The sequence below is a fragment of the Gracilinanus agilis genome, chromosome 3, assembly GCF_016433145.1.
Source record: "Gracilinanus agilis isolate LMUSP501 chromosome 3, AgileGrace, whole genome shotgun sequence".
Taxonomy (NCBI): Eukaryota; Metazoa; Chordata; class Mammalia; order Didelphimorphia; family Didelphidae; genus Gracilinanus; species Gracilinanus agilis.
In genome coordinates this window covers 45005076-45029238 of record NC_058132.1, presented here as the reverse complement: position 1 = coordinate 45029238, position 24163 = coordinate 45005076, and the positions used below count along the sequence as shown (strand labels likewise).

The 24163-nt window shown below is 39.9% G+C and overlaps 1 protein-coding gene across 1 annotated transcript in view; it reads right to left on the bottom strand.

The window, feature by feature from the left end:
* Positions 1-23953, bottom strand: part of UBE4B (ubiquitination factor E4B) — a 120596-nt gene extending 96643 nt beyond the window's left edge. Inside the window, exon 1 of the mRNA XM_044667722.1 lies at positions 23895-23953. Coding sequence (XP_044523657.1) covers positions 23895-23918 — 24 coding nt within the window. The 5' untranslated portion in view covers positions 23919-23953. The remainder of the gene's footprint in view (positions 1-23894) is intronic.
* Between the last annotated feature and the right edge of the window lie 210 nt (positions 23954-24163).

Sequence of the window (24163 nt, the reverse complement as noted above, 5' to 3'; positions counted from 1 at the left end):
GTCGAAGAAAAAGGTACTTCAACAGCAAGAAAGAAAAAAATACAAGTACCAAAGAGCCACAGTCAGGATCATATGTGATTCAGCAGCTACCACTATAAGGAATAAAAGAGCTCAGAATACAATATTCCAGAAGCAAAAGATATATAGGTTTACAACCAAAGATAAATTGCCTAACAAAACTTAGTACAATCCTATAGATCAGGGGTCGGCAACCTTTTTGGCCGTGAGAACCATAAACGCCACATTTTTTAAAATGTAATTTCGTGAGAGCCGTACAGTGCTCACAGTGCCGCTCCTGTAACAGCGCCTGAAAAAAAATTGACTTTATGGCTCCTGCAGAAAGAGCCACATCTGGCCCTCAAAAGAGCCAGATATGGCTCGAGAGCTGTACGTTGCCGACCCCTGCTATAGAGGGAAAACAGACCTTTCTTTAAGGACACAGAGGTCTTACAAGCTTTTCTAATGAAAAGACCAGAACTGAGGAAAAATTCTGAAGTTCAAACATAGGATTCCAATGAAGTAAAACAAAACAGCCAAACAATCATAGAGGATTTAAAAGGATAAATTGCTTACTTTCTCATATTGAAAGATGATACATGTGTCCTTCTGAAACTATCATTATCAGGAGTCACAGAGGGGGTTTTATTAGACAGAAGGCTGAGAAGTGGTTCTGCTATTTCTTGATGAGTTGAAAAGAAGAATGGAAACTGAGGGAAAGAGGAATACCCCAAGGAGGGGAAAGGGAAAAGATAGTAAAGGAAAAAATTATCTCATCAGCTGAGTAACTAAGTAGGTGGAGGAGATGCTGACACTTGGATCCCACTCTCATCAGAACTGATCAAAAGAGGGAAGAACACACAACACAGATGGGCACAGAAATACTTTTACTTGACAACAGAAAAGGAGGGAAAGGAAAGAAGGCAAAAGGAGAGTAGAGAGGGTAAATTGGTCCTGAGCAAAATAAACTCTAAGAACGCAAATAAAAATTATGTATAGCTTTCATGTGGTCACAAAGAATTGGAAACTAACTGATGGGGTCCCCATCAACTGGGAAATGACTAAACAAGTTGTAGTAAATGAGTTATGAAATACTGTAGAGAGAAGCAGCTAAGTGACAGTGGATAGACATCAGGCCTGGAATCAGGAGGTCCTGGGTTTAAATCTGACCTGGGATAATTCCTAACTGTGGGACTTTGGGCAAGTCTCAACCCTATTTGCCTAAACCTTTCCTTTCTGACTTAAGAGTTAGGAAGGGCTTTTTTAAAAAAAAGATGAAATGATGAAGGGGATAACTTCAAAAAAATTTCTATGAACTGATGTGCAGAATGAATGAGACTTTTTTTGGACATAATGTGAAAATTTGTTTTGCTTGGCTATATACATGCTACACAAACATGCACGTAGTGTTTATGAAGAGGCCTTGATCCTCAAGAAAGAAACACAAACTATCAATAACTCCTTGAAAATATGTTGAACCTTTTAAAAGTAAACACCTTAAGCCCATTGAATTGGCAAATACAGTTAAAAATTACAAAACTCTGAGGGCAGCGGGGTAGCTCAGTGGATTGAGAGCCAAGCCTAGAGACAGGAGGTCCTAGGTTCAAATCTGGCCTCAGACACTTCCCAGCTGTGTGACCCTGGGCAAGTCATCTATCCCACATTGCCTACCCTTACCACTCTTCTGCCTAGGAGCCAATACACAGTATTGACTCCAAGACAGAAGGTAAGGGTTTTTTTTTTAAATAAAATAAAAATTATAAAACTCCATATTCATTGGTGTAGATAAATAATACATCTACTATTATACTGTAGGTGGGGCTATGAACTGATGTGATCTTCTAGGAAAGGAATAATGTTAACATGCAATGAGACATAAGAATGTAATTCAGTGATCTCATTTCTAGATTTATAATTTTCTGATGTCCCTAAAAGAAAAAATTATATATCTGATAAAAGTATTTTCTATAAACAGTATTATTTTAAATCACAAAAATCTGGAAGCTTATGTGGTCCAATAATTCAGATGTGGCTGATGTAGCACATAAACATACTGAAACAGCACTGCACCATATATAACCCCCCAAAAATGCAAAAAAATCTAGTTAAACCTATTGGATTCATCAGAGTGAAAACAGTAACAAAAATCTCTCCCCATCCCAAAGAGTGAGAGGGGCAAATGAATCCAAGCAAGATATTTTCATTATGTTATGGTTGGTAATATTCTACATTAAGTAAACTGAGGCTAATTTCTCCCCCAAACTCCACAGCTCCATGACCAACACTCTTCCCATTATATCATGTTGCTAATCAAGGTGTTGGCCATGTGTAAGACTTAGAATTTGAACAAGATTCATTTCTCAGGTTTCAGGAATAGGAGGAAATCATATGTGAATCTGTCCTGGCAGCAAGTCCCATGACCATGGATTTAGAGATATACAAGACTCAGAAACCATCAAGTCCAATTCCCTCATTCTATAGATTAGGAACCTAAAGCACAAAAAGTTGATGATGGAATTTGCCCAAGCTTGCACAGGATTCCAAGTCTGCTCTTCCTGACTCCAGATTCAGACAGAATACCAAGACAGGAATAGATAAGTCATGCTCTGGCCAGAAACTGAAGTCCACAAAAGGTAATAAAGTGCAATAAGGCTGGTAGCACAAGAAAGGTGAATGACAATTGTAGAAAAGGCTTTAAGACATCAAGAGCCTGAAGGCAATAGGAAGTCACTGCAAATTTCTGAGCGGAGGAATGACACAAACAGATCTCCATGGACCTTAGAATTACTGGGGCAATTAGATGGGAAAGGAGAAAAAAAGGGGGTAGGGAAGTCAACTTGGGAGTCTGGATAAAGGAACAGGATGAGGAGAAAGGAGATGGATACAAGAGAGGAAGTAGAAGCAGAATCAATTTGAGATCTGAGAAATGACTGGATAAGGAATATGAGATAAAGGAAAGAGGCAAGGATGACTGAGGCTATGACCCTGTGCACCTGGAAGGACAGAGGCACCTTTAGTCAACAGGTTGTCAATTTAAGTTTCAAAACATTCTTGCATCTTCCCACTCACACAGCTTCAGCCCCAGATAAGGAAAGGCTTTCCTCACCTCACATAGCCTCCTAATTAATCTTTGGTTTCCAAACTCTCTCCTCTCCAATTTACCCCTCACTGCCAAATGTGTATGTGTTTATTTCTATGACTATTCCTGAAACATACTGTGCCCATGTCTCATCTCCTACTAAAAAACCTTCAATAACTACCTCTTGCCCAAAGGATAAAGTACCAAGTCACCATGATGGGAGTCTATGGCACGCGTGCCAAAGATGGCATGCAGAGAACTCTCTATGGACACTGCCAGGGGGCAAGGCACTGGGTCTCTGAGCCACCTCCCCCGGGCACTCTGCCTGCCCCCTGGGCTAGCTGGGTACAGAGGCATGGGTCACCAGGGCCGCCTCTGTGGCTATAGGAAGGGACTCCCCCCCACATCCCAGCTGGGAGCCAGGCCCCACCCCACCCCCAACACAGGGGAGCAGGGCACAGAATGCAGTCTGGGCAGGTAGAGCAGGGGGTCTCTAAAAGGTTCCAAAAGGTTCACCATCCCTGGTATAGTGCCTACCAACCTTTCTAGTCATTTCATGTAGCTGCCTTTCTTGGACTCTGTATCCCCCCATGACACTCCATCTCCTACCTCTCTACCCTTGCCTGCAGGATTCCCATTTGAATACACTCTCTCTCCACTTTCAGCTCATTCAATTCCTAGTTTCATTCACAATACAAGTCAGGCACCAGCTCTAATGTGCTGCCTTTCCTGATCTTTGTTCTTCTTAAAGTAAACAGAAATCCAGGTGAGGTTTGATTGGATCCCCTTCAGTAGACTCCAAATTCTCTGAAAGTAAGCAGGTAGGCCACATCAAGTATAGTGCCTGACACATAAAAGGTATTTAATAAGTTTGCTGAATTAAATAATGATAGCAGACAGCACCATCAGTATTGTTTTTAAATATGCAAAGCAATAAAAATCTCACACTTTCACTTAAATGCAGTGTCCCCAGGGAAAAGTATCCATCATATTTATTGTTACTAGAGGAGAGACAATTTTGGGGAGTTCTGAGAAGACCTGGGTTCCAATCTGGCCTCAAACATTGACCAGCAGGATGACCTGGGCACATCGCTTAACCTCTGTCTGCTTCAGTTTCCTCATCTGTAAAATATAGATAATAATAGCACTCTCCACCCCCAACTTGTTGTGAGGATCAATGAGGTTTTTGGAAAGGGATCTGCAAATCTCATAGCACTCTATAAATGCTGGCTATTACTACTACTTCTAACATGTTCCCTTTAGGCATAGGATAGCTTTTCTGCTAGGATCCTTATAAAGACCTGAATCTGCCATTCCATGGCTCCTCAAGCAAACACTGTAATTATTAGGGAAGGATATAGGTGACTAGACACTGTGCTAAGCACTTTACGAATGTCTTATTTGAAGCTCATACAACCCTGGGAGGTAGGTGATGCTATTATCCCCATTTTGGAGTGGATAAAACTGAGCAAACGAATACAATTACTTGCCCATGGTCACATGGCCAGGAAGTGTCTGAGGCTGTATTTGAACTCAGTTCTTTCTGATACCAAGACCAGTGCTCTACCCATTATATCAGCTTGCTGCCACCAAAGAAAAAAGAGCCAGGTCTCCCATTTCCTGCTAGGAGTATCTGCTGAAGAAATGCAGAGGGGCCGGGCTAGGAGAGTTGACAAAAATGACCCCTCCCTGCACTAGGCATCCACCACTTCCCAAAATCTACAACTTCCAGCTATTCATCTCCAAGGTCAGGGGAGAAGAGGAGTCAGACCTTTTCTTCTATCTCCTGCTCCCAGGAATCCCCAAGGAAAGATAACAAGGGGCCAGGTCACACGGCAACTCCCACCTCTTGCTGCCAGGTGGGATGTAGAGAATGGTGACTTCCATTATTCAGAGATAAACATTCTTACATTTGATCATACCCTATATCACTGTGTTGGCAAACCTATGACACACTTACTGGAGTATGCCAGAGGGTTCCTCTCTTCACCCTCTTCACATGCCTAAGGACATTTCTCACATGACCCACCCTTCTGCCCTGCATAGGGAGCACTTCCTCCCTCCTCTGTCTGGAGTAAGGTGGGGTGGGGAGGCAGTTTGGGCACTCAGTCTCTAAAAGGTTCACCAACATTGCCCCATCACATCCCAGTGACTCTGAACCTTTGTTATTACCCAAACCCTCACCTCCTAATTATTTATTCCCATCCCCCTTAACTATCTCACCTCAAATCCAACCAAACACCACCAAGCCCTTCCATTGTGCACTCTAAAATATGTTTCAAAGGCAACAAAATCTTTTCTTCTCCCATTCTTTCCATATTACAGCAATTACTGAAACTTGACACCTCCTGATGACACAACACAGACTCCTTGGCTACCCCTTCCAGTGCTGGCTGGACCTTCCCTAATATCCAAAGGCAGGGGAGCTAGAATGCTCTTTGGGTCTCACTGTCAATTTGTCAAAGAACAAATAGGTTCTCCCCCTTCTTCTGTCATTTAGTAACCTCTCCTCCATTGAGGTTCATATTATTTATCCCTAAGCCCTCAAAAAAATAATCTACAGCAGCCCAGGTCACAATGGCTCACAAGTTTTCTTACTTCAGTTTCCATCTACAGCTCTGCTTAGTCTCAAATCCAGAACAAGATGCTTCCCAGGTATCCCCTACTGTTAACCATCCCACTCACCCACTTTACAGCTTTATTTTGTGTACTGTCTTTTCCTACCAGTCCCCCTTGAAGGCAGGGACTGTTTTTCTTTTTTATTTGCATCCCTGATGCTCTGCAATGCTTAGCAAAGAGCAGGTGCTTAATAAATGCCTACAGAACTGAACTGATCCCCCAACTCTTGTCCTCTTATTAGGACTTCAACATATATACTGATTAGGACTTCAAACCTCACTCCCTTTACTCCTCCACTTACCTCATCCATCTACAAAGATGGTCATACTCTTGACTTTGCCATCACCTACAAATGAACCTCAACTCCCTGTTCAAGAATTCCAGAATCCCCCTGACCACAATCTACTGGCTTGCCACTTCAGTCTTCCCTTACCAAATTCTACTCTTCACCCACACATGGTCTTTAATTTCTTAACCCTTAAATTCTCTCCCAGGCTATCTCTCCTGCACTAGCCACACTCTTCTTTTTCCCATTTTAACCCCTCAGGAAACCTTTCAACTTTACACTATCCTCTCCTCGAGTTCTTGCCTCCTTATCATTTCACCATTTGTACATAACTCTAACTTTTGGTCCTCGATTATTTCTACCATCTACTGCCTACACATATGTTGAGAACAAAAGTGGAGAAATCATACAACTATTCTGACTGGGTTCACTACAGATCTATGTTCTACAACTTCAACAGAGTCCTTATTACTGCTAAGATCATAGATCTAGGGTTTCAGATACCCCCCTTTTTTTAAACCCTTACCTACCAACTTAGAATCAATACTATGTATTGATTCTAAGGGCTAGGCAATGAGAGTTAAGTGATTTGCCCAAGATCACACAGCTTGAAATTCAAAAGATGTTTCTTCTAAGTCTCTCTACCCATAAGCCACCTAGCTGCCCCCTTCAAAGTACCTTTGTCATTATTGTAGAGTTGTTTTTCCAGTCAAGTCCAACTATTTGAAACTACCTCTGGGTTTTCTTGGCAAAGATACTATAGTGGTAGCTCATTTTACAGAGGAGAAAACTGGAGCAAACAGGGTTAAGTGACTTGCCCAGGGTCACAAAACTAGGAAGTATATGAGGCCAGATTGACACAGTAAGAGAAGTCTTCCTGACCCCAGATCCAGCACTCTATCCACCTAGTTGCACTCAACTTACTTTAGAAGGCCTCTAATTCAACCCCCTAATTTTATGGATTTGACAACTAAAGCCCTAAAAAATTAAAGGCCAGAGGTTACACATAATTAGTAAAACTAAGATACAAACAGTTAACTGACTCCAATTCTAGTCCTCTTTCCCATATACTACATGGTCCCTCTCTTTTAGGCTAGGTGGGAAAGATAAAACAAAAATGGTCAACAAGGGAAGGGAAGTGAGATGCTCAGACAGTATCCAGTTACCTTCAATAACTTGGCTGTGATTAAATAGATTCCCAGAGAACTTAGAAATATGGGGGAAATTAGGTGGTTCAATGGATAGAAAGCCAGGTCTGGAGGCAGGAACTCCCCAGTTCAAATATGATATTAGGTACTTCCTAACTGTGTGACCCTAGGCAAGTCACAACTATCACTGCCTAGACCTTTCTACTGTTCTGCCTGGTAATCAATATACAGGATTGATTCTCTAAGATAGAAGGCAAGGGTTAAAAAGAAAAGAAATTTATAAATGTGACTCCTGCACCACTGCTGAGAATCTCTCAGAATAAGACCATAGAATTCTGTCCCAATTTTGTGAAAAGTGACACTACTCTCTCCTGATACCTTCTCTTGCCTATCTGAACACTCCCCCTCAGGCTCCTTTGCTGAATTACCATTCAATATGTGGGTATAGACCAAGACTCAATCTTAGGCTGTGTCCTCTAATCTCTCAGTACTTATCATCTTTAGGAAGTAAGATTCTTGATTCCCAAATCTACATAAGTAGCCTTTTTCTTGTGCTCTAGTCTCATATCAATAACTACCTGCTAGACATCTCCTGAATGTCCCAAAGGCATCAGGAACTCAACATGTCCAAAACTATTATCTTTAAAGACTCATAGTAATGAGGCTCACAACTCTGGAGTCTTCTTAAACTCATTTACCACTCATGTCCAATCAGGTGTCAAATCTAGTAAATCCTACCTCCAGAATGTCAAGTTCATCAATCCCTTGTCTCCACTCACATGGCAATCCCTCTAATGTAAGGTCCTTACCACTCTTCAACTAAATTCTTACAATACCCTCCTAATTGGTCCATTTCTCTCCTCTCCAATCCATTATCCATAAAGTGGCAGCTGTCTTGACATTTTCCTTCCCACTGGATGTCAATGACTCTAGAAGAGAGAGTAAGACTAATGACTTTGTACAACTTTCTCACTTAAATCCAATTCACACCCAGATCAAGACATCATCCTGTGATGTCACTGATCTTTTTAGAAAATGAAAGATGAACAAAATATTCCTAAAGTGAAAATATAACCATGGCCCTTCCTTGTTCCAGAATCTCCAGTGGGTCTGAGAAAGCACCAAATAATAAAATACTCATTCCTTTGTTTAATATTCTAAGTCCTTCCATTCTTGCTCAGCTCTATGTTTCGAAGCTGATTTCCCATTTCACTTAACTGTGTGGATGCTATATTCTCCTAATGGAAAGTAAGCTTCCCGAAGGCAGATTTTTCATTTGCCTATCTAGTCAGGGGCTGGTATATAATGGCAACTTAATAACTACTATTTGAATTGAACCACTCCTCTCTCCTCACTCTATGGTGTGATCTGGCCAAATTCAAACTACCTTCTTTCCCTAAAACACTTTTCTTCAGCTTCCATGACTTATTTCCTAGGCCTAGGGTGAACTCTCCACTATTTCCATCCTTAAGGTGCTACATAAAATGTTTTATGTGCAATGTCCTCTTTTTGCAGTAATCACTTATTTTATATGATTTGGAATTGAGTTTAAAAGACTGATATGTTCCTGAATTCATCCAAAAATGTATCACACATTGGACATTATGTATAGCTTTGATAAACAGTCTATTTTCTCAAGTCTAGCCATGATTCTAGTCCCTAGTTTTTCAATGGTTTTTAAATCAGGGGAGTCCTTGGGTTCATCTCCATCTCTTAGTTAAGTTCCCTAACTTTTATAATGTATGAAACAATACAAAAATCATACAACAATATTCCATCTCCATTTGGTCAAGAAAATTCTGCCTCTCGGTATATCAATACATTTATTAAAGTTCATCAATCTCTTGATAGGGATAAGACTTCTAGTGCTATTGGAAGTTCTATTTTATAGCCTGATGAAGCTGCCCAGATCTTACAGACTTACCTGGGGATCTAGCAAAATTTTTAGGGTAGCCTTAAATGAAAAAGTGAGTTTTACCCATGGAAATTATACCTTTTCCCAATCTTCAGTACTCCAAAACTATTTGCCTTACACACAACAAGGATTTTTTTCTTCATATCATTGGTTAGAAACTGGCTGTTTTTTAACTGGTGTTACTGTTTATTCTTCAAACATCAAGAAATTCACACCATACATAGAGGAATCAGTAACAATTCCTCTGACTGCCAGGCCTTGCTGAAGGTATATGCTTGTTTTCTAAAAATTAAATATGGTTTTTTGAAGAAATGAGTCCTCAATTTTTGACATTTTATTTTGTTTTCAACTACTTTTTCCTTTGGGCTTTGAAGAACAGCAACAAACATTTGTTCAATGTTAACCAAGTACCAGGCACTGTGCATTACAAATACAAAGATGGTCCCTGCCCTACAGAAACTTGATATTCTAACAAGAGAAGACAACAGATCAAAGAGAACTAAAAAGCTGGGGGTAGGGTAGCAAGAATAGTGGCAAAGTCCAAAGACTCAAAACCACAACTGGGAGAGAAGTAGAGCATGGGGCTGACCTAGCTCAAAGAAGGAATTCACCAATGGGAGAAGGGAAACACTAAGGGTGAGAAGGCAACTACATCACACTAGACAAGTCCACAAAGTCAGAAAGAAGCTCAGACATGAGGGGATAGTATATGGTCCATAACTGAGCATTCACCTAACAGAAAACTAAGTGAAGGGGAGAAATCTTTGTCAAGTTTCATTCAGTCAAGATCAGATGTTCTTGAGTCAGCCTAGTGTCAGAAAAAGCACATACACACATTAACATGCAGTCACAAGATGAAACTTTCAAAATTATTAATTGTCCTAAATAACTAGCACACCATTGGAGATCTAAATTAAGATTATTCTGATAGCAATATGAAACATAAGAGGGCAGAGAGGGAGTACAGAAAGAAGAATTATGGAAAGGTCACTGCAAGAGTTCAGACAGCTATTTCAGAACTGCAACCAGTAGGCACCAGGAACTCACTAGATGAGAATTAAGGAAGAAAGGAGAATATAAGATAAATCCAAGGTTACTAATGTCGAGTGTGGTTGAAGAGTGAAGATGGATGGAAATAAATCAGTAGGGGGCTGAAGAGAAAAGATATGGGCTTTGGTTTCTGCCAACCTAAAGGTCCCATAGGATATCCAGGTGGAGATGACCCAAGAGCAGCCGTTCGAATAAAGCACTCAGAGGGGAGGTCAGGTCTGGAAATGTAGACCTGCTAGTCATATGCAACGGACCTACGACAAGAATAAAATTGGTAAGTGTAAGAAGACTAGAAAGGAAGTGGGTTTATGAAGGTTCTAAAAGCTAAATAGGATTTTATATTTGATCTTGAAGGGAGCCACTGGAGTTTATTAAAGGGCTGGGGGCAGGGGGTCCCTTTTGACATCAGCTTTGTACTTTAAGATCCCTTTGACAGGTGAGTGGAGGACAAACGGGAGTGGGGAGACTTGGGGCAGGCTGAGCCACCAGCAGCTACTGTAATAATCTAGGTGTGAAGGAAGTATCGAGAGCCTACATTATAATAGCTTATGGGGGAGTAGGGAAAAGAAGGCATATAGGAAAGAGACTGAAGATAGAAACAATACAACCTGGCAACACACTGGATATGAATGGGAAGAATCAAAGGTCAAGGCTGTCAGCTTGAACAAGGGGAAAGAGTGATAGTCACAAGAACCAGGAGGTTATAGTCCTATAGTACTCTGTCCTGGTCAGACATTCAACCTGAAGGCTTTAAGAGGAATGTGACTGCTGCCTCCAAAAATCAAAAGGGTTGTTTGACAAAAGAGGAATTAAGAGTCCTTCTGCAGGTTTGAGAGGACAAAATGAGGCAGATAGAACTCACAGAAGATTTTGGCCCCATATCCATAAAACCTTGCTAACAAATAAAGCTGTCTAAAACAGAATGGGCTACTTTAGGAAATTTTGAATTCCACATGACAGGAGGTCTTCAAGGAGAGGCTGTGTAATCACTTTTGGAGAACATTATAGATAGGTGAGATTTCTTATTCAGGTAAGGTTTGGCCTGGATGACCTTCGCAGTCCTTTTCAAAGGCTGGGATGCTATGATTCAGTATGAGTCAGCAATATGATACAGCAGCCAAAGAGCCAATGTGACGTCAAGCTACATTAGCAAAAGCTGAGAACTGACTCAGGGAGGGAGTTGCACTTCAGCACCTCTGCTGAAAGTGGTCAGATCACCTCTAAAATATTGTAGACAAGACTGGACATCCCCTTTTAGAGGCACGTAGGAGTGCCAATGTGGTAAAATTGGTCTTTTTTAAACCCTTAACTTCTGTGTATTGGCTCCTAGGTGGAAGAGTGGTAAAGGTGGGCAATGGGGGTCAAGTGACTTGCCCAGGGTCACACAGCTGGGAAGTGGCTGAGGCCGGCTTTGAACCTAGGACCTCCCATCTCTAGGCCTGACTCTCAATCCACTGAGCTAACCCAGCTGCCCCAGTGTGTTAAAATTGGCCAAGGACCCAAGTTCAAATTCTACTCTGCCATTAATTGTATAACCTTTGGCAATTCCCTTCTTCTCTGTGGGTCTCAATTTCCTCAGCTGTAAAATGAGGAGACTGGACTAAATGGACTCTGAAGTCCTAGTCAGCTCTAAATATTTGACACTATAGACAGTGAGTGTGCAGAGGACAGTATTGGGATGCTGAAAAACTGCCAATCCACATTCTGTAAAACCACCTGAAGGAAGTGGAGTGGGTTTAGCTGAGAAGAGAAAAGCCATGTATTTCGGGCCTTAAGATATATACTGAAATTCGTGAAGAGCTGTCCTGCAGAAGGAGGAATCAGCTTTGCTCTCCTTGGCCCTAGGGAACAGAACTAGGAAGAACAAGTAGAAGCTGCAGAGAGACAGATTTCAGCACAAGACACAGAAAAATTTCCTAATCCATTAAAGTTATCACAGTGTGAAATGGACTCCCCTAGGAGTTTGGTGGAGGCCAGGTGACCATTTATCAGGGATAGTACAGGAATGATACTTGATAGAATACTGGTTGGACAAAAGGATCTCTAAAGTCATGGATAATATCTGTTTTGTTTGATTTCAAATTTATTTGTTATGAGGGAAAGTTTTAATTTTTTGTGGGGGAATAGAGAGAAAGGAGGGAAGTTTAAAAAAAAGGAAAGAGAAAAGGAAATCAGTGAAATGTTTAAAAAAGAAGACAGCAGAAGAAAATTCAGAAGGGGACACAGACAAGCAGGGCAATGATGATACTATCATGTTAAATTTTATACTTAACCAGATTACACTACAACGAGAGCAGAGCAAAGGCTCAGAACCTCTCTGGGAGACAAAGGATAAGCAGTTGCCCTGGAAGGTTCCATCAAGTTTCCTGTTAATCTATCTTGAGCATGGAGTGATCAACTTTACTGTGATCCTCATGTAGATGCTGGTGAGACTGTATCAATGTTAGGAAGGTGAAGATGGCTTTTCCGGGATTCACCAGTACAGAACCCTCAAGAGCATAGGAGCTCTCCTATACTGTAGCATCAATGTTTTGGGATGCCCTAGCCTGTAAAAACTTGTATCTAGATGTAGCTAGGGTAGGATGATTTTCCCTTTGTGGAAACATTTCTGACCTGTGCTAATATTATATTAATATTATATTTTAGGGCTCTATGTCTGTGATCCAATGCTTTTGATCTATGGCAATGTAATTTCATGTTTTCCCAAAATCTCTGTCAGAAGTTTGGCAAAAGTTGTTTTCAAGTAGGCATGGGATGTTTCTTGACACTAGAGATGTTAATAAAGCCACCTATTTGAAATCAGAATCATTGTGGAACAGGATTGTACCAAGGAGTGTGCCCACTATGTCCATTCCTCCACAGCTCCCTAAATGCCAGCCTTTATACCAGTCTCTCTCTCAACATTGTTTTGTTTTGCTGTTTTGGTAGAAAGAAATGAAATATAATTAGTCAGATTGAGAGTCAGGCCTAGAGACGGGAGGTCCTAGGTTCAAAACCGGCCTCAAGACACTTCCCAGCTGTGTGACCCTGGGCAAGTCACTTGACCCCCATTGCCCACCCTTACCACTCTTCCACCTAGGAGCCAATACACAGAAGTTAAGGGTTTAAAAAAACAAAAAAGAAATATAATTAGTCACTATGGCTGTCTTTTAGGTAAAAAATTTTAAAATCTCTAAAAAAATTATACTAAAAAAATTGTACATAATATGGATTCAAGGTTTTGTACAAGTCTTTTTCTTTTATTTATGAAAAATTTTCATGTTTCTGATATTTTTCAAGTTAGTAATAGTTTTTTTAAAAGACCTCTAATATCCCTCTCAACTGGAGTTTTAGAAAACTTGAGTAAAAACATCTAAATCAATCTTCTTATGAAAATTTTCCTCTCAAGCAGAATAATAGTAGTGTCATTGCTTCTTAAAACTTACAAAGCACTTTTCTTTAAAAAAAAAAAAAAAAAAAACTCTGAAGAGGTTAATAGAAATATCATTATGCTCATTTTACTGCTGGAATAGAGACTGACTTCTTCCCTGGGTCACACAGCTAAGAAAACATCAAAGCCAGAATTCCAGTCTTCTCCAAGATCAATACTTTTTATGCTAACTCACTTCCCTATTATCTCTACAGAAATCATTTCAACTCTAAACTGAAAGAAAAAGGACAATTTTTTATAATTAAAAAAAAAGCAAAAATCCAAGAAGTGGTTAATATAATTATTTTATGGTATAAATACACTGCCACAAGTGGATAAGAACAAAGTCAACTGATTAGTATTAAAGAATCCAAAGATACAAAACTGGATCCCAATCTTGAAAAGTTGTATTGTGAAAGAAAAATTAGCCTCTCCCAGCTCAAGATATCTTCATTGGCTACCCAGCATTTTGGGAATTCTCTACCTCGTGCCCTCTCTTCCTGCATCCTTCAAATCCCAGTTTAAACCCCACCTTCTCCTGGAAACCTTTTTTCAATGACCATTCTTCTGGTAGTGCTTTCCCTCTCTGATTTCATCCAATTCATCCTCTCTATAATTTCATTTGTAATTATTTGTCTGCATGTCTTCTCCCCCATTAGACTGTGAGCTCTTGAGAATGGAGGCTGTTTTTGTGACCTTAGTGCTCAGCCTAGTGCCTAGTATACAATAGATGCTTAATAAATACTTAATGACTGACATGGCCAAAGTAGAAATTGGTTTTGCAAGATTTCTATGCACATTTGTAATAAGGATTTTTTGTTTCTCTCTTTTTTCTTAATTAAGGAGAAATGGGAGGGAAGAGAAAATAAATACTTGTTAATTAGAAAAAATGCTTGCTAAAAATAAAATTTGAAAATATTTATTAAAAGGCAAAATGAGAACATAACACCAAATTATTCAATAGCAGTTACAAAATTGTTCATATGCTTTGATCCAACAATTTTACTACTGGATTTATAGCCTATGAATCTATCTGTACAAAATTACAGTTGAATTATTTGCAACAGCAAAAAGATGGAAACAAATTATTTGTTCAGTGATTGAGAAATAACTGACTAAACTGTGCTATCTAGATGAACATAATGGTATATTACTGTTATAAGAAACAATGAATAAGAATCCAACAAAACATGCTAAGATTATACAAAGTTATGTAAAGGGAACAAAGGAAGTCTTTTTTTTTTTTTTTTTTTTTGCAAATGAAGACCCTAAATGGCAACAAAATTTAATGGACAATGTTGGTACTACTTTAGTAAATCTAAGAACCAAAGCAAACTGATTCTCAAGCTTCACCTCATACACTGTAATTTGGCAAAGATTACAAAAGAATCAATCAAGTCAGGGATTGGACGAAGACAAACACACTGTGAATTGGCCCAATTATTCTGGGTATCAAGACTCCGTAATCCCACTGCTGAGCCCAAAGAACTAAAGTCACAAGTCAGTTATGTATATAAAACAACACATTTGTAGCAACACTTTTTCTGAACTTCCATCTGCTGGAAAATAGATGGAAAAAGTGTGGTAAATTAACATAATAAATTATCATGGAAAGCACACTTCTATATTGGTCACTGTTGCAAGAACACACCGAAACACAACCAAAATAAAACCCAAGATAAACTGATGATTCCAATAGTTCTTTCTCTGGAAGTAGATAACATTTCCATCTTAAGTTCTTCAGGATTGTCCCAGATCATTGCACTGCTGAGAGGACTCAAGTTTTCACAGATAATCATTGCCCAATATTGCTGTCATTGGGTACAATGTTCTCCTAGTTCTGCTTACTTCACTCTGCACCATTTATAATGGATTATTCTAAGACACGTATATTTATACTTTATAAATTGTGTATATATTATTTCAGCCACTTAATGGCAAGCTCCTTGAGAGCAGGGACTATCATTTGTGTCTTGTGGCCCCCAGCAACAGGCATAGTGGCTGGCACATATGAAGAACCTAATAAATTTTTGATTTAATTACTCATCTTTGCCACTTCTTACTCTAAGAAACATGGCAAGATTTAAATGAACAAAAGCATAATGAAATGAACAGAAGCAAAAGAATGTATCTCTAAAAGAAAAAATTCTGAGCAATTGAAAAATCAGAGAAGGCCCTAGAGAAGAGCTAATAAAATCAAGCAACCCCTTTTGGCAGGCAAAGAGGAGAAGCCTAGGACAGAATGTTGTCTACATTGTTGGAAAGACACTGTATCCAGGTGGTTTTGCTTAACTGTATTTCTTTGTTACAAAGGAGGGTTCAATTTGGGTGGGGATGGGAGAGGTCCGGATTTGACTGATGTAAAAACAAAAGGCATCAATAAAACTTATTTTTAAAAACCCATTAAAGATGCCGAACCATATAGTTGTGCACAGAAATCAGCTGTAGTCACTGTGTTCAGGGATTACACTTTTTTGTTTTTGGTTGACTGTGTGTGTTTTGTTTTTTAAATGTATCAATAAAACAAGTTTCTTTTAAAAACTATGCAGTACTTTCAATGAAACCAGGCTGCTTGTGAACCTGAAAACCTAGTATGTTCATATCAATATTCTTCCACTAATACTCAATGACTTCCAATCACAAAATACCGCACAATCATTAAATGACCCAGAGGCTAAGGGAAAGCTACCAGGTTAACACAACGAAGCCACAGCAAATGAACTATCTTCCAAGAACTACCAGCAAAACCTTCACCAAGGAATGCCATGACCAGAATGGAAGGTGGAAAAAGGTATAACATGGACATCCCTGAAGCACTGGCTACATGAAATGTTCAAAGAACCAGAGAAAAACATGTTAGGAGGATATTCTATAGGCAAGAGAATCACAAAGCTATAGATAAGAAATCAACCAGGTTGCAAAGACCCCTTTCTGCTGAGGTCACAGACCCACCAAAGATCTGAAGTCTAGACAAACTGGGCAAGGGAACACATTGAATCAGGGCAAAGCCATCACTACCACTGGGAAAACAGGTCTAGGCACATTGCCTTCCTACTGCAATTCCATTGCTTTGGGATGTGAAAGACAAGTAGTCTGCAGTATGTAAAGCATGTGGTTTTTTCTGATGCTACCTTAGTGGACACTCCTACAGAGACCAACTTTAGTCGAGTTCTATACAGCAATGAATTCACTGTGAATGCTCTACATCACACAGATCTTCTGCAAAGCTTCCTATAGTTTATGGTGTTTTCACATACATTTCTCTCACTTGTTTCTATGAATAGAATGACATTAAGTCTTCACCTTAAAGCATCAGAGGCAGAAAGTACAAAAATTTAGAAGTGATCTATGAAAATTGGGTGCCAAGAAGTCCCATCACATGTTTATAACTGAATAGTCTAATATTAGCTAGCCCTCCTTATCTTGACATTCAACAGTATTTCAATTTGTTAAATTATGATTTTACAGTCATAATTTCAGAGTTTGCACTTACTTTCTCAACTGCCACATCACACCAGTCACTCGTATTCAACTTTTAGTTCCCTAGACTGGTTTCTGTAGCTAGAGCTTTGTTAGATTAACTGCTAGACACAATTCCCCCTTACCTTACTAATGATTTTTTTTTTAAACTAAGTGTAAGAATTAACACGTATCCCTATTAGCAGCAAGGCATCAAGATGGTGAGACAAGGAAGAAGCATGAGCCAGGCAAGTCTAACCACTAGCACCCTGACCCCTAACATCTCTCCTCAGATTTCAATGGTGAGAGCCCAGGTCTCTGACCCAAGAGCCTTGGGGAAAACTCCTGGATCCTTTGTTTGACATAACCTAGCCCTCTCCTACCTTACTTCCCTACAAGTGCTCTTTAACCCAGTGACATTGACCTCCTGGCTCTTCCATGAACAAGACATTTCATCTCTTGGCTCTGGCCATTTCCCTTACCGTTCCACAAGCCTGGGATTCTCTTTCTCTTCAACTACTCTGCCTTTAAGTTCTAAATAAATACAATCCTACCTTCTTCAGGAAAGATTCCCCAACAACTTCCCTTAACTTTTAGAGCCCTCCCTCTGTTAATTATTTCTTATTTATCTATATAGAGCAGCACTGGCAAACCTTTTCCAGAGTTCGAGTGCCTAGAATAGCCTTCAAGTTATTGGTGAGCCCCTGCATTACCAGAGAGCTGAGGGAGAAAATACTGGCTTTGGGCTGCTGGACAGAAGGGTTGGGCATGTAAAAAATGTCCTCAGGTGCCTGGGAAGAGGGGGAACAGAGCAGCTCCAAGTGTGAGCTCTGCACAGATGTACCACATCTTCGCCAATGCTGACATAAAGCATATTTTGTATTTTTGTTTGCATGTTGTTTCCCCCATTTGATTATAACCTCCCTAAAGGCAGAGACTGCCTTTTGCCTTTCTTTGTATCTTCCCCCACCCTCAGTACAGTGACTAGCATGTAGTAGAAGCTTAACAAATGCTTACTGATTGATATTACCATTTGTTGATGGAAATTACATTAAAGCAGAAGCATGGCCATCTGCTTTGCTTCTCCACCCAAAGGACCATGAGACCTTGCCATCTCATCTCCTTTGCCTCCCCAATTGGAATGGGAGCCTCTGGAGAACAGAGACTACAGTAACACAGATCCCAGGCACTTCCAATTAAGACCTCCTTATTTTCAGAGTGTAGCCTTTTACTCACTTCTGAATCTACCTAACTGCTCTCCTGTCCAGTCCTTATGTTCTCACATTTTTTTCCACAAAAATTGCTGGAATCTTTATTAAATACCTAGCTTTTGCAGCTATCTTCTTAAATTATTTATTTATTTATTTAGAGTATTTTTCCATGGTTACATGATTAATATTCTTTTCCTCCCCCTCCTGGAGCTGACAAGCAATTCCAGTGGGTTTTACATGTATGATTGTTCAAAGCCTATTTTCATATTACTATTTGCAATAGTGATCACTTAGAGTCAAAATCCACAATCATATCCCCATCAAACCACATGATTGATCATATTGTTTTCTTCTGTGTTTCTGATCCCACAGTTCTTTCTCTGGATGTGGGTAATACTCTTTCTTATAAGTCCCTCAGGATTGTCCTGGATCATTGCATTGCCTGCCAGCTATCTTCTGAATGTAATTTATATTAGAACACAGTACTATGCAGTTCTCAGGGAAGGAGGGATTTGAAAAATATTTACTGCTAATTTTATCACTGTAGAATCAGTGCAATGCCAAATATTAACACGACTGAGACATAACAAGTGTTCAACAAAAAACATGTTTCATACCAGGTATTAGGCTCCAGTCTCCAGGTAACTTCTATTCAAAATTCATATTTAAGATTCTGTTAAAAACATTAGTTTGGGGCAGCTGGGTAGCTTAGTGGAGTGAGAGCCAGGCCTAGAGACAGGAGGTCCTAGGTTCAAACCCGGCCTCAGCCACTTCCCAGCTGTGTGACCCTGGGCAAGTCACTTGACCCCCATTGCCCACCCTTACCAATCTTCCACCAATGAGACAATACACCGAAGTACAAGGGTTTAAAAAAAAATTAGTTATTTGTAAATGTAATCTCTTAAATATGATTCAATAATGAATAATCTTAAAATAATTTTCAACATTTTGCCAAGAGATAAATTTATAAATGTTTTTGTGATTTTGAATTTCTCTTACTACTATAATATTCTAATCATTACAAAATGTTATGTTAGCTTTCCTTCCTCTTATCAGAGACTGTTTTTTATTAAAACCTCCAGAGCTCCAGAGACAACTGTTACAAAATAATAGGTTAACACTTGTTTTGTGCTTGCAGACTTGCAGAGAAGCTTCCAAACATTCTTAAACCTGCTAGTTATAGTGAGGAGGTATTACCTGGGAGGTAGGTATTATAGTTATTATCCTGTTGTTTTTTTACAGTTCAAGAAACTGTGACCTGAGATTATGTGACTTGTCCCTGATCACAAAATAAGGTCAGAAATGGAATTTGAACCTAGGTTTTACTCAATCCAATCTCAGAATTATATTTTCCATTCCTTTTTCTATAATTTAAAATAAATATTACTTGAAAAATCAAAGAAGTAAAAATTTTTAAACCAGAACAGTTTAGAGATAACAGAATAAGACGCAACCTGAATGAAAAATGCCTATTGGGGAAAAAAAATCTTTGCATTAAATATCTCTGATAAGGATTTGATATCCAAGATATATAAGACACTAAACAAAAACATATAAAAACAGAAACTGTACCCCAATATATAAATGGTCAAAGGATACCAACAATTTTACAACTGTATGAAAGAGTGCTCCAAATCACTAAGGGGAGAAATGCAAATCAAAATTATCTGAAGTTTCACTTCCTACCCAGCAAATTGGTAAAGATAACAAAAGATGGAAACTTATATGTTGGAAAAGCTGTGGAAAGTCAAGCATACTAATACATTGTCAATGGAGTTGTGAATTGTTTCAACCATTATGGAAAGTTACTTGCAATTATGCTAAGAAGGTAGAAAGGAATAAGTACTTATAAAGCACCTATGGTGTGATAGGCACTGTACTAAATGCTTTTAATAACAACATTTATGTAGTGCTTACTATTTGCCAAGCATTGTACTAAGGGCTTTACAGATCTTATCTGACTGAGGCAGCTAGATTGCCCAGAGGATAGAGCCAGGCTTGGAGCTGGGAGGACCTGGGTTCAAATGTGGCCTCAGACACTTCCCAGCTGTGCGACCCTGAAGTCACTTAAACCTACTACATACCCCTTACTACTTTTCTGTCTTGGAACATATGGATTCTAAGACAGAAGATATGGAATATATATATAACCCTCCCCAGGTTCCTAGGAAGGAGTATCTATTATCATCTCACACAGCTAGTAAATGTCCAAGGGTAGATCTGAACTCATGCCTTCCTGACTCTAGGTCACAGCTCTAAACATTTTGCCACCTGCTGTTTCTGTGACTAAACTCCACAACCTTTGATCAAAGATCCCACTATTAGGCATAAATCCTAAGGGCAAAGGCAGAAAGGCCCCACGTATACCAAAATATTTATTACATTGCAAAATATAAATTTATAAAACGTACAGGAAGTCTTCCCCAACCCCTCTTAATTTTAGTGCTTTTTCTTGGTTAATTACTTCCTATTTATGCTGTATAAAATTTGCTTTGTATATATATTTTTTAATGTTGTTTCCCCCATTAGAGAGGGGCTTATAAGGTCCTTGAGAAATGGAATTGTTTTTTGTCCCTTTTTATATCCCCAGCCACAAAGCAATTTATTTGATCAACTGATAACAGTATTTTTTGCAGAAGCAAAGAAATAGAAACAAAATAGATATCCATAAACTAGAGAATGGCTAACCCTGTGGAACATGATTATAGAATCACAGATTCAGAGCTGGAGGGGACCTTAAAAGTATCCATCTAGTACCCCGAATTTCACAAATGAGGAAACTGAGACACCAAAAGATGAAACAATTTGTCCAGGGTCACAGAGCACCTAAAAGTATATGAGGTAGGATTTAAACCCAAGTCCTTCCTCTGACTATCAAGTCCCTCAATCCCATCCATTACATGAAAGGAATGAAATATTCTTTCACCTTGAGAAGTTTCCACAAATCACGGATTTGGACGTAGAAGGGACCTCCAAGGTCACTTAAGTCCCAACTTCATTTTACAGATGAGGAAAATAAAGCTGAGGAAGGTGAATTACTTGGCCAAAATGACAAGTGTCAGAACCACACTACAAAACCAGGTCCTCTGTTGGCTGAGCCAGAGCTTTGGAGTGGCACCACTGAACAGGAAGAATACAGAAAAGCACTGGAAATCTTAAATGAGCTATTGCAAAATTAAATCAGCAGAACCAGGAATACAACATACAAAACTACTACAACAATGTCCATGATAAGAACAAAGGTTTGAAATGGAATGCTGTGTAATTACAGCAGGCAAGCTTGGCCCTGAACAAAGGCTAAGAAAATGAATCTCCCGTCTTTCTGTGTGTAGAACATTGCTGATACTGTCATACTTGGCTGTCTGGGCTGAATTGGTTCTACTAAACTCTTCTTTTTTTCTTGTCTTCCATCAATCAATAAACATTTATTAAATGCCTACTATATGCCTGGGAAACTGTGCTAAGTGCTGCTTTGTTTCTTCTTTATTATTATAAGGATAGCTCTCTAGGTAAGGGAGAGTAGAGGAGGGAGAGGAAATATGTTAGAAACAAAGATGTTGTAAAAAAATATATATGTATATCAATAGAAAAAAATTCAACTGATATAAACAACTTAAATTAGAGCAGGATCATTTAAAGAGGCAATCACCTCTGAAGAGTTGATGACCTAATACTGTGAGGGAGTGTGTAGACTAAAAACATAAGTAAGGGTTGTTTCCTCAAAGAAGAATGTAATTACCATAAAGCCAAGGATTGTTTGTTGTCCTAATATCCCTAGCATCTTGCACAGATCCAGAGAATTAAAACACCAAGGTTTACACAAGTGCCAAAAGAAAGGGTCAACAGCTCTTGAGTATGTAAGAGAATGTATTTGACTGCAAGGGTCGACAAAAACATCTTCGAGGCAGCATCTGAGACAGTCTTCAAGAACTGGTAGAGACCCAAGCCTGGTGAATGGAGATCCTGGGATCAAATTTGACCTCAAGATTCATAGTAGCTGTAGGACCCTGGGCAAGTCACTTAACCCCAACTGCTTAGCCCTTGTCACTCTCCTGTCTTAGAATTGATACTAAAGACAGAAGGTAGTTTCAAACAAACAACTGAGAGGCTATGAAGGGGAGGGGGGAAGGAGGTAGGAGTGTCAAGAACAGGAAATGATTCTAACAAGCAAAGTGGGTACAGAATGGAGCAGAGGGCCTGTCTGAGACAAATGGACAGATACACTGAGGCTATATATTATTTCTTAGCTTCTTTGGTAGTATGATGCTGCCTTACAAATGATCTGTGGCACAGGTCCCGAAAGTCTTGGCTTTCAAAAGGGCCAGGTACCAAAACACAATTTCACAATCTTTTCATCAATGAGCATACCCTACCCAGGGGGAGTTTAATACATAAATAAATACAATGACCACTTTGGGATGAAAACAACAGCTCCAAAGCCTCATCACAACTAACCTAATGGTATACTACTTTCTCTTCACTGTGGTATAGTTCTTTTGTGAACCATCAGAAGGAACTCTGAGGGAATTCTCAGAGCCCTGCTTTATGAAAATAATCTTCAAAAATTGAAGAAAGTAATCTGTATGATTTCTTATAGACAAAACAGGAATTAGTGAAAATTAAATCATTTTAAAGTTCTTTTCATATATATCATCTTGTTTGATCTTCACAGCAACCCAATGAGATAGGGGCTATATTAACTATCTCAATTTAACAGATAAAGAGATTGAATCTTAGAAAGCTTAAGCTACACAAGTGCTAGAGACAGAATTCAAACCCAGGACTCTCTGGATGCCATTTCTTTCCATTACATAGTCAATGGCTTCCTGCATGGTCTCTGCCACAGCAAGAAATGCTTACCAGTCTTAAAGGAAGAATGTAAAGGAAAAGGTGGGATTCAAGAGGTGACATGACAAGTCACAAAGAAAAAGCAGCCTGGAAAGCAAGGAACTAATCTGGACCTCCCTCTTAAACACCACAGACTATCTCCTCCATGAGTCTGTTAAGTCAGGCAACTCCAACTTACAAAGTGCCATGAGCTCCTGGTTTGTTTGTATGCATTTCTAGGGCTTAATTAGCCCAAAGAAGCACACAGTAGGTAGGGGCTAGCTGATTGACAGATTGACACTTGGTACTGCTCCAGCTAACTTATATACAGAGACTGACAAGAAGAGTTCATTGCTATCTTGGAGGAACAAAAACAAACAAAAAAAATACATTAGAAAATTGTATTTTTTGTTTTTTTAAAAAACCTGAGATGAGGAATTTTTAAAATTAAGAAGCTGCAGAGTTCAGCCTGGGCCTTCCTATCTCCTAATCCAAATCCACCCCCCTCCAAGACCCCCTCCCTCCTTTCTCCAGATCCTCTAAATAAGGCCTAGCCAAGAATTCCAGGGAAGTTCAAGGTGGAGGGTGAGAGGATGTTCTGAGAATCTTCCCTTTCTAGTCACCCACCCAACTTGGTGGGAAATCCAGGCGCCCAATTCCACCAGGGGGTGGCCAGCCCTGGAGCAGAACCAAGTCTATTCAAGGCCACCCGCCGCTGCCCCCTACTCCCTCCCCTATACTGTATAGCTCACACATACTCTATGGCTCAGGCTCAGTCACACACAATCTCACACTCAGTCTCACACACTATCACTAAGCTTCACATTCTTCACACACAGTCTCAGTCTCTCACACACGGTGTCATCCCCATGCACTCTCAAGTCTCCCTCTCACCTCATCAGCGCTCAGCTCCTCCATCGCTTTCCTCTTAATGGTGAAAGGCGTCTGGGAGGGGGGCGTGGGGGCCGGGGCCCGGGTCCTAGGCTCCCCTCTTCGGGCGCGGGCGGGCGGGCTACCCCGACGGGGCGCGCTCAGAATTGCATAGTCAGAGACGAAGAGAGGAGAAGCAGACCCCCAGGAGGGGCGCCCGGGGCGAGCAGGGGGGCTCCGCCTGGGCGCGCGTAGCCGCCGAGCCTGAGGCCGCCCGCGCCGCTAGGGAAGAC